The sequence below is a fragment of the Sinohyriopsis cumingii genome, chromosome 2, assembly GCF_028554795.1.
Source record: "Sinohyriopsis cumingii isolate HCF-2022 chromosome 2, ASM2855479v2, whole genome shotgun sequence".
In the NCBI taxonomy this organism is placed as follows: domain Eukaryota; kingdom Metazoa; phylum Mollusca; class Bivalvia; order Unionida; family Unionidae; genus Sinohyriopsis; species Sinohyriopsis cumingii.
The window spans coordinates 165,310,152-165,322,749 of NC_142962.1; the positions used below are offsets into that span (position 1 = coordinate 165,310,152).

The following is a 12,598-nucleotide window of genomic DNA, read 5'->3' on the forward strand; positions in this document are numbered from 1 at the left end:
TGTCTAAAGTGTCTACTGTTCTGTACTGCTTCATACATGTCTGAAGTGTCTTCTGTTCTGTACTGCTTCATACATGTCTGAAGTGTCTTCTGTTCTGTACTGCTTATACATGTCTGAAGTGTCTACTGTTCTGTACTGCTTCATACATGTCTGAAGTGTCTTCTGTTCTGTACTGCTTCATGCATGTCTGAAGTGTCTTCTGTTCTGTACTGCTTCATACATGTCTGAAGTGTCTTCTGTTCTGTACTGCTTCATACATGTCTGAAGTGTCTTCTGTTCTGTACTGCTTCATACATGTCTGAAGTGTCTACTGTTCTGTACTGCTTCATACATGTCTGAAGTGTCTACTGTTCTGTACTGCTTCATACATATCTGAAGTTTCTACTGTACTGCTTCATACATGTCTGAAGTGTCTACTGTACTGTACTGCTTCATACATGTATGAAGTGTCTACTGTTCTGTACTGCTTCATACATGTCTGAAGTGTCTTCTGTTCTGTACTGCTTGCTTCATACATGTCTGAAGTGTCTACTGTTCTGTACTGCTTCATACATGTCTGAAGTGTCTTCTGTTCTGTACTGCTTCATACATGTCTGAAGTGTCTTCTGTTCTGTACTGCTTTATACATGTCTGAAGTGTCTACTGTTCTGTACTGCTTCATACATGTCTGAAGTGTCTTCTGTTCTGTACTGCTTCATGCATATCTGAAGTGTCTACTGTTCTGTACTGCTTCATACATGTCTGAAGTGTCTACTGTTCTGTACTGCTTCATACATGTCTGAAGTGTCTACTGTTCTGTACTGTACTGTTTCATACATGTCTGAAGTGTCTACTGTTCTGTACTGCTTCATACATGTCTAAAGTGTCTACTGTTCTGTACTGCTTCATACATGTCTGAAGTGTCTTCTATTCTGTACTGCTTCATACATGTCTGAAGTGTCTTCTGTTCTGTACTGCTTCATACATGTCTGAAGTGTCTACTGTTCTGTACTGCTTCATACATGTCTGAAGTGTCTTCTTTTCTGTACTGCTTCATACATGTCTGAAGTGTCTACTGTTCTGTGCTGCTTGCTTCATACATGTCTGAAGTGTCTACTGTTCTGTACTGCTTCATACATGTCTGAAGTGTCTACTGTTCTGTACTGCTTCATACATGTCTGAAGTGTCTTCTGTTCTGTACTGCTTCATACATGTCTGAAGTGTCTACTGTTCTGTACTGCTTCATACATGCCTGAAGTGTCTTCTGTTCTGTACTGCTTGCTTCATACATGTCTGAAGTGTCTTCTGTTCTGTACTGCTTCTTACATGTCTGAAGTGTCTTCTGTCCTGTACTGCTTCAGACATGTCTGAAGTGTCTACTATTCTGTACTGCTTCATACATGTCTGAAGTGTCTTCTGTTCTGTACTGCTTCATACATGTTTGAAGTGTCTTCTGTTCTGTACTGCTTCAGACATGTCTGAAGTGTCTACTGTTCTGTTATGATTTTATAAAAGTTCTTTATTTCATCATGTAGTACACATAATATTAATGTCTGAATTAAGATGTCCGTGTTTTATTTTATAACCTTTGTTTTTAGTGAGGACATGTAATATACATGTATAATAACTTTTATATTTGGTGAAGACATAAAATATACATGAATAATAAAATTTTTATTTTGTGAAGGCATACAATATATGTGTGCAACAATTTTTATATTTTATGGAGACATAAAATATACATGTGTAATAAATTTTATATTTTGTGAAGACAATATATGTGTAATAACATTTTTTACTTTGTGAAGACATACAATATACAAGTGTACTAAATTTTAATTCTCGTGAAGACAAAATATACATGTGTAATGAATTGTATGTATTGTGAAGACATACAATATACATGCATAATAACCTTTTTACTTTGTGAAGACATAAAATATACATCTGTACTAAAATTTATATTTTGTGAAGACATACAATATACATGTGTAATAAATTTTGTTTTTTGAAGACATACAATATACATGTAATACATTTTTTATTTTGTGAAGACATACAATGTACATGTGTAATAAATTTTATAATTTGTGGAGACACAATATACATGTAACATTTAATATTTAGTGAAGACACAATATATGTGTAAGAACTTGTTTACTTTGTGAAGACATACAATATACATGTGTAATAAATGTTATGTTTTGTGAAGACATACAATATACATGTGTAATAAATTTGTTTTGTGAAGACATACAATATACATGTGTAATAAATTGTATGTTTTGTGAAGACATACAATATACATGTGTAATAAATGTTATGTTTTGTGAAGACATACAATATACATGTGTAATAAATTTATGTTTTGTGAAGACATACAATATACATATGTAATAAATTTATGTTTTGTGAAGACATACAATATACATGTGTAATAAATGTTATGTTTTGTCAAGACATACAATATACATGTGTAATAAATTTATGTTTTGTGAAGACATACAATATACGTGTGTAATAAATTTTATGTTTTGTGAAGACTTACAATATACATGTGTAATAAATTTTATATTTTGTAAAGACATACAATATACATGTACTTTATTAATTTTTTTGACCTTCAGTGATATATGGTCTTTTATAATAGATCCCTTCTGCTGAATTTTGTAAATTACCATTTTTATATCTCCTGCAAAGTTTGTGGGAATATTTAAGTTGGATTGTTCATCTGTCTGTCTGGCAAACTTTTGTTTTTTTAATATCTCATGAACCCTTTGAGATATTTCCATGAAATTCATTGTATCTTAATGAAACTTGGCATGCATTGTATCTAGATGAAAATTGGTATACATTGTATCTTAATGAAACTTGGTATGCATTGTATCTTGATGAATCTTGGTATACATTGTATCTAGATGAAACTTGGTATGCATTGTATCTTGATGACTCTTGGTATACATTGTATCTTGATGAAACTTGGTATACATTGTATCTTGATGAATCTTGGTATTCATTGTATCTTGATGAAACTTGGTATGCATTGTATCTTGATGAAACTTGGTATACATTGTATCTAGATGAAACTTGGTATGCATTGTATCTTGATGAAACTTGGTATACATTGTATCTTGATGAATCTTGGTATTCATTGTATCTGGATGAAAATTGGTATACATTGTATCTAGATGGAAATTGGTAAACATTGTATCTAGATGGAAATTGGTAAACATCGTATCTAGATGAAATTTGGTATACATTGTATCTGGATGAAACTTGGTATTCACTGTATTTTGATAAAACTTGGTATGCATTGTATTTTGATAAAACTTGGTATGCATTGGATCTTGATGAAACTTGGTATTCATTGTATTTTGGTAAAACTTGGTATTCATTGTATTTTGATAAAACTTGGTATTCATTGTATCTAGATGGAAATTGGTATACATTGTATCTAGATGAAAATTGGTATACATTGTATCTGCATGAAACTTGGCATGCATTGTATCTTGATGAAACTTGGTATTCATTGTATTTTGATAAAACTTGGTATGCATTGTATCTTGATGAAACTTGGTATTCATTGTATCTAGATGGAAATTGGTATACATTGTATCTAGATGAAAATTGGTAAACATTATATCTAGATGAAACTTGGTATTCATTGTATCTAGATGGAAATTGGTATACATTGTATCTAGATGAAAATTGGTATACATTGTATCTGGATGAAACTTGGCATGCATTGTATCTTGATGAAACTTGGTATTCATTGTATTTTGATAAAACTTGGTATGCATTGTATCTTGATGAAACTTGGTATTCATTGTATCTAGATGGAAATTGGTATACATTGTATCTAGATGAAAATTGGTATACATTGTATCTAGATGAAAATTGGTATTCATTGTATCTAGATGAAAATTGGTAAACATTGTATCTAGATGAAAATTGGTAAACATTGTATCTAGATAAAAATTGGTATTCATTGTATTTTGATAAAACTTGGTATGCATTTTATTTTGATAAAACTTGGTATGCATTGTATCTTGATGAAACTTGGTATTCATTGTATTTTGATAAAACTTGGTATTCATTGTATTTTGATAAAACTTGGTATTCATTGTATCTAGATGGAAATTGGTATACATTGTATCTAGATGAAAATTGGTATACATTGTATCTGCATGAAACTTGGCATGCATTGTATCTTGATGAAACTTGGTATTCATTGTATTTTGATAAAACTTGGTATGCATTGTATCTTGATGAAACTTGGTATGCATTGTATCTAGATGGAAATTGGTATACATTGTATCTAGATGAAAATTGGTAAACATTGTATCTAGATGAAACTTGGTATTCATTGTATCTAGATGGAAATTGGTATACATTGTATCTAGATGAAAACTGGTATACATTGTATCTGGATGAAACTTGGCATGCATTGTATCTTGATGAAACTTGGTATTCATTGTATTTTGATAAAACTTGGTATGCATTGTATCTTGATGAAACTTGGTATTCATTGTATCTAGATGGAAATTGGTATACATTGTATCTAGATGAAAATTGGTATACATTGTATCTAGATGAAAATTGGTATTCATTGTATCTAGATGAAAATTGGTAAACATTGTATCTAGATGAAAATTGGTAAACATTGTATCTAGATAAAAATTGGTATTCGTTGTATTTTGATAAAACTTGGTATGCATTTTATTTTGATAAAACTTGGTATGCATTGTATCTTGATGAAACTTGGTATTCATTGTATTTTGATAAAACTTGGTATTCATTGTATTTTGATAAAACTTGGTATTCATTGTATCTAGATGGAAATTGGTATACATTGTATCTAGATGAAAATTGGTATACATTGTATCTGCATGAAACTTGGCATGCATTGTATCTTGATGAAACTTGGTATTCATTGTATTTTGATAAAACTTGGTATGCATTGTATCTTGATGAAACTTGGTATTCATTGTATCTAGATGGAAATTGGTATACATTGTATCTAGATGAAAATTGGTATACATTGTATCTAGATGAAAATTGGTAAACATTATATCTAGATGAAACTTGGTATTCATTGTATCTAGATGGAAACTGGTATACATTGTATCTAGATGAAAATTGGTATACATTGTATCTGGATGAAACTTGGCATGCATTGTATCTTGATGAAACTTGGTATTCATTGTATTTTGATAAAACTTGGTATGCATTGTATCTTGATGAAACTTGGTATGCATCGTATCTAGATGGAAATTGGTATACATTGTATCTAGATGAAAATTGGTAAACATTGTATCTAGATGAAACTTGGTATTCATTGTATCTAGATGGAAATTGGTATACATTGTATCTAGATGAAAATTGGTATACATTGTATCTGGATGAAACTTGGCATGCATTGTATCTTGATGAAACTTGGTATTCATTGTATTTTGATAAAACTTGGTATGCATTGTATCTTGATGAAACTTGGTATTCATTGTATCTAGATGGAAATTGGTATACATTGTATCTAGATGAAAATTGGTATACATTGTATCTAGATGAAAATTGGTATTCATTGTATCTAGATGAAAATTGGTAAACATTGTATCTAGATGAAAATTGGTAAACATTGTATCTAGATAAAAATTGGTATTCATTGTATTTTGATAAAACTTGGTATGCATTTTATTTTGATAAAACTTGGTATGCATTGTATCTTGATGAAACTTGGTATTCATTGTATTTTGATAAAACTTGGTATTCATTGTATTTTGATAAAACTTGGTATTCATTGTATCTAGATGGAAATTGGTATACATTGTATCTAGATGAAAATTGGTATACATTGTATCTGCATGAAACTTGGCATGCATTGTATCTTGATGAAACTTGGTATTCATTGTATTTTGATAAAACTTGGTATGCATTGTATCTTGATGAAACTTGGTATTCATTGTATCTAGATGGAAATTGGTATACATTGTATCTAGATGAAAATTGGTATACATTGTATCTAGATGAAAATTGGTAAACATTATATCTAGATGAAACTTGGTATTCATTGTATCTAGATGGAAATTGGTATACATTGTATCTAGATGAAAATTGGTATACATTGTATCTGGATGAAACTTGGCATGCATTGTATCTTGATGAAACTTGGTATTCATTGTATTTTGATAAAACTTGGTATGCATTGTATGTTGATGAAACTTGGTATGCATTGTATCTAGATGGAAATTGGTATACATTGTATCTAGATGAAAATTGGTAAACATTGTATCTAGATGAAACTTGGTATTCATTGTATCTAGATGGAAATTGGTATACATTGTATCTAGATGAAAATTGGTATACATTGTATCTGGATGAAACTTGGCATGCATTGTATCTTGATGAAACTTGGTATTCATTGTATTTTGATAAAACTTGGTATGCATTGTATCTTGATGAAACTTGGTATTCATTGTATCTAGATGGAAATTGGTATACATTGTATCTAGATGAAAATTGGTATACATTGTATCTAGATGAAAATTGGTATTCATTGTATCTAGATGAAAATTGGTAAACATTGTATCTAGATGAAAATTGGTAAACATTGTATCTAGATAAAAATTGGTATTCGTTGTATTTTGATAAAACTTGGTATGCATTTTATTTTGATAAAACTTGGTATGCATTGTATCTTGATGAAACTTGGTATTCATTGTATTTTGATAAAACTTGGTATTCATTGTATTTTGATAAAACTTGGTATTCATTGTATCTAGATGGAAATTGGTATACATTGTATCTAGATGAAAATTGGTATACATTGTATCTGCATGAAACTTGGCATGCATTGTATCTTGATGAAACTTGGTATTCATTGTATTTTGATAAAACTTGGTATGCATTGTATCTTGATGAAACTTGGTATTCATTGTATCTAGATGGAAATTGGTATACATTGTATCTAGATGAAAATTGGTATACATTGTATCTAGATGAAAATTGGTAAACATTATATCTAGATGAAACTTGGTATTCATTGTATCTAGATGGAAATTGGTATACATTGTATCTAGATGAAAATTGGTATACATTGTATCTGGATGAAACTTGGCATGCATTGTATCTTGATGAAACTTGGTATTCATTGTATTTTGATAAAACTTGGTATGCATTGTATCTTGATGAAACTTGGTATGCATCGTATCTAGATGGAAATTGGTATACATTGTATCTAGATGAAAATTGGTAAACATTGTATCTAGATGAAACTTGGTATTCATTGTATCTAGATGGAAATTGGTATACATTGTATCTAGATGAAAATTGGTATACATTGTATCTGGATGAAACTTGGCATGCATTGTATCTTGATGAAACTTGGTATTCATTGTATTTTGATAAAACTTGGTATGCATTGTATCTTGATGAAACTTGGTATTCATTGTATCTAGATGGAAATTGGTATACATTGTATCTAGATGAAAATTGGTATACATTGTATCTAGATGAAAATTGGTATTCATTGTATCTAGATGAAAATTGGTAAACATTGTATCTAGATGAAAATTGGTATGCATTGTATCTAGATGAAAATTGGTAAACATTGTATCTAGATAAAAATTGGTATTCATTGTATTTTGATAAAACTTGGTATGCATTTTATTTTGATAAAACTTGGTATGCATTGTATCTTGATGAAACTTGGTATTCATTGTATTTTGATAAAACTTGGTATTCATTGTATTTTGAAAAAACTTGGTATTCATTGTATCTAGATGGAAATTGGCATACATTGTATCTAGATGAAAATTGGTATACATTGTATCTGCATGAAACTTGGCATGCATTGTATCTTGATGAAACTTGGTATTCATTGTATTTTGATAAAACTTGGTATGCATTGTATCTTGATGAAACTTGGTATTCATTGTATCTAGATGGAAATTGGTATACATTGTATCTAGATGAAAATTGGTATTTGTATTTTGATGAAACTTGGTATACATTGTATCTAAATGGAAATTGGTATACATTGTATCTAGATGAAGATTGGTATACATTGTATCTAGATGAAAATTGGTATACATTGTATCTGGATGAAAATTGGTATTCATTGTATCTGGATGAAAATTGGTATACATTGTATCTTGATGGAAATTGGTATGCATTGTATCTTGACAAGAGTTTCTGTCATATATGAGTTGGTTTTGTCAGATTGTTATGTTTAGAGTTATTTCCCTATTTTGACATTTTTGTTTACACTTCATATCTTTTAGGTGTATTCTATAAGCATTTGGTTACTAGCAGATCAAGGTGTTTTTAGCATGAGTATTTGGTAACTGACAGATCTAGTTTATTATTAGTACTTTTGGAGGTATTCCTTGAGCATTTGGTTTTGTTATTAGTACTTTTGGAGGTGCTCCTTGAGCATTTGGTTTTGTTATTAGTACTTTTGGAGGTACTCCTTGAGCATTTGGTTTTGTTATTAGTATTTTTTAAGGTATTCCCACATAATTGTTTTTACTAACAGATCTGGTTGTTGTTAGTATTTCAAGGGTAATTTAATATGAATTTAGTTAATGATGCATTTAGCTTGTTATTAGTACTTGACAAATTTTTCCCATTAGAGTTCATATACATTGCAGGTCATATTTATCTTCTGTACATTTCTAACAATACAGGAAATCGTCCTGTCTCATGAGTGTTAGGTTAACTAAAGTAGTCTCATGAGTGATAGAGTAAGTCATGCTGTCTAATGTGTGATTGCTTAATTCAGTCTGTCTCATAAGTGATAGCTTAAATAAAGCTGTCTCATAAGTAATGGCTTAAATAAAGCTGTCTCAAAAGTGATAGCTTAATTCAACCCATTTCATGTGTGATGGCTTAAATAAGGCTGTCTCAAAGGTGATAGCTTAATTCAACCCATTTCATGTGTGATGGCTTAAATAAAGCTGTCTCATGTGTGATGGCTTAAATAAAGTTGTTTCATTACATAAATAAAATGTTCTCATGAGTGATAGCTTAAATAAAGCTGTCTCATGAGTGATAGCTTAAATAAAGCTGTCTCGTGTGTGATGGCTTAAATAAAGCTGTTTCATGTGTGATGGGTTAAATAAACCTGTTTCATGACATAACTTAAATAAAACTTTCTCATGAGTGATAGCTTAAATAAAACTGTCTCATGAGTTATAGCTTAAATAAACTGTCTCATGTGTGATGGCTTAAATAAAGCTGTTTCGTGACATAGCTTACATAAAACTTTCTCATGAGTGATAGCTTAAATAAAGCTGTCTCATGTGTGATAGCTTAAATAAAGCTGTCTCATGAGTGATATGTTAAATAAAGCTGTCTTATGTGTGATAGATCATATGTTAGCCTAAAACACTTTGTTCTGTCATCTTTAGTGTCATCCTGCCATGCCATCTTGCCATGTCAATTTATGGCATCTATATGCTGCCCATTGTATATCTTGCCATGTCAATTTATGGCATCTATATGCTATCCATTGTATATCTTGCCAAATGTTCACACCCTTAATTAACCACAATATTAAAGTTTCTACTTTGCTAAGTACTAGGCAGACTAAACAGAATATGTGGATTTTTTAAAACTATATCATAAGTTTTATTTGAAATTATTAAGATGTTTTAGTTTTTAATTATTCCTATTTTGCATAAGTTTATATGTTAAATGGCTGCTATGTTTCATTCATGAACTCAAATTTGATGTTTTGTCTGAAACCTTTCTTATATTCTCTAGTTTGCTTTTCCTTTAACAGAAAAGTCGCCTGGGAAAATTCATTGGTGATCACGAAAAATTGGCATTGATGGTGGGCTGTCTCTCACATGATCTGGACCATCGAGGCACAAATAACCAATTTCAGATCAAGTAGGTTACATTGACAGAATTGTTGCTTTGACATTATTTTTCCTATTTTATATACAAAATTAATGCATTTTTAATTGAGCAAATTAAATTAACTGTAAACTGACTTGTGCCAGATTTCAATCTCTGTGATTGCGATTACCTGCATCTTTGACATAAATTCAAACATTTGGAATCAAAAGGTGAATTTAGTTGGTGACATTTTTAGAGATGTCAAATTAAATGAATTAATTGAGGTTAATGAATGCACGAAAATGTAATCCAGTCATAAATTCTGAAAATAATCAACTCTGAATTTAAATAATATTTTGACATTCATGAGGAAGCTAAATCTATAAGACTGCAAAATACACCTTTAATTCAAGAATGAAATGTACTTGTGTCATATACAATCATCCAATTGTTGATCAGAATTATTTAAATTGTATACTGAATTATAATTGTTGATTATAAAGATTTCAATTGTATTCAGGAAGTACATTTAATTGTGCTAGTATTAGATGTACAGTGTGTAACTGCTCAGTATTCTGGAAGTAATTGTCCCAGTATTAGATGTACAGTATGTGACTGATAAGTATTCTGGAAGTACATGTGATTGTCCCAGTATTAGATGTAAAATGTGTAACTGATCAGTATTCTGGAAGTACATGTGATTGTCCCAGTATTAGATGTACAGTAAGTGACTGATAAGTATTCTGGAAGTAAATGTAATTGTCCCAGTATTAGATGTAAAATGTGTAACTGATCAGTATTCTGGAAGTAAATGTAATTGTCCCAGTATTAGATGTAAAATGTGTAACTGATCAGTATTCTGGAAGTACATGTGATTGTCCCAGTATTAGATGTAAAATGTGTAACTGATCAGTATTCTGGAAGTACATGTGATTGTCCCAGTATTAGATGTACAGTAAGTGACTGATAAGTATTCTGGAAGTAAATGTAATTGTCCCAGTATTAGATGTAAAATGTGTAACTGATCAGTATTCTGGAAGTAAATGTAATTGTCCCAGTATTAGATGTAAAATGTGTAACTGATCAGTATTCTGGAAGTAAATGTAATTGTCCCAGTATTAGATGTACAGTAAGTGACTGATAAGTATTCTGGAAGTACATGTAATTTTCCCAGTATTAGATATAAAATGTGTAACTGATCAGTATTCTGGAAGTAAATGTAATTGTCCCAGTATTAGATGTAAAATGTGTAACCGATCAGTATTCTGGAGGTACATGTAATTGTCTCAGTATTAGATGTAAAATGTGTAACTGATCAGTATTCTGGAAGTAAATGTAATTGTCCCAGTATTAGATGTACAGTAAGTGACTGATCAGTATTCTGGAGGTACATGTAAATGTCCCAGTATTAGATGTAAAATGTGTAACTGATCAGTATTCTGGAAGTAAATGTAATTGTCCCAGTATTAGATGTACAGTAAGTGACTGATCAGTATTCTGGAGGTACATGTAATTGTCCCAGTATTAGATGTACAGTATGTGACTGATCAGTATTCTGGAAGCATATGTAATTGTCCCAATATTAAATGTACATTATTTAACTTATCAGTATTCTGGGAGTAATTGTCCCATTATTAGATGTACAGAATGGAACTGATCAGTATTCTGGAGGTAATTATTTCAAAATTTGTTTGTTTATTGTTTTGAGTGTTAAGTGTTGAACCCTTAAAATGATAGACATGGCATAAGTCATATCATTGTTAGAGGCCCCATAGTGTTTATCACAGCATAAATCATGTCATTGTTAGAGGCCCCATAGTGTTTATCACAGCATAAATCATGTCATTGTTAGAGGCCCCATAGTGTTTATCACAGCATAAATCATGTCATTGTTAGAGGCCCCATAGTGTTTATCACAGCATAAGTCATGTCAATGTTAAAGGCCCCATAGTGTTTGTGATGGCATAAGTCTTGTCTGTGTTAGAGGCCCCATAGTGTTTGTGATGGCATAAGTCATGTCTGTGTTAGAGGTCCCATAGTGTTTGTCATGGCATAAGTCATGTCAGTGTTAGAGGCCCCATAGTGTTTGTGATGGCATAAGTCATGTCTGTGTTAGAGGCCCCATGGTGTTTGTGATGGCTTAAGTCTTGTCTGTGTTAGAGGTCCCATAGTGTTTGTGATGGCATAAGTCATGTCTGTGTTAGAGGCCCCATAGTGTTTGTGATGGCATAAGTGATGTCTGTGTTAGAGGTCCCATAGTGTTTGTCATGGCATAAGTCTTGTCTGTGTTAGAGGCCCCATAGTGTTTGTGATGGCATAAGTCATGTCTGTGTTAGAGGCCCCATGGTGTTTGTGATGGCATAAGTCATGTCTGTGTTAGAGGCCCCATAGTGTTTGTGATGGCATAAGTCTTGTCTGTGTTAGAGGCCCCATAGTGTTTGTGATGGCATAAGTCATGTCTGTGTTAGAGGTCCCATAGTGTTTGTCATGGCATAAGTCGTGTCATTGTTAGAGGCCCCATAGTGTTTCTCATGGCATACGTCATGTCAATGTTAGAGGCCCCATAGTATTTGCCATGGCATAAGTCAAATCAGTGTTATTGGCCCCATATGCTTGTCATGGTATTTGCTACTTTTCAGGTAAGCAACTATTTGCTCATTTGGGTACTTCAACTTGATATGAATAGTTGTGAACAAATTTCATTGGTACAATGGGCCCAGGAACACGTATTCCGTTATAGTTTACTATGCATTAAGCAAAGACATTTTACAAATGCTTG

General features: G+C 31.4%; 1 protein-coding gene across 1 annotated transcript in view; it reads left to right on the top strand.

Moving 5' to 3' along the window:
• The window catches only part of LOC149806247 (dual 3',5'-cyclic-AMP and -GMP phosphodiesterase 11-like), a 365,100-nt gene that overhangs the window by 303,105 nt on the left and 49,397 nt on the right, over window positions 1-12,598 (top strand). Inside the window, exon 14 of the mRNA XM_089935456.1 lies at window positions 9,761-9,870. Coding sequence (XP_089791582.1) covers window positions 9,761-9,870 — 110 coding nt within the window. The remainder of the gene's footprint in view (window positions 1-9,760; window positions 9,871-12,598) is intronic.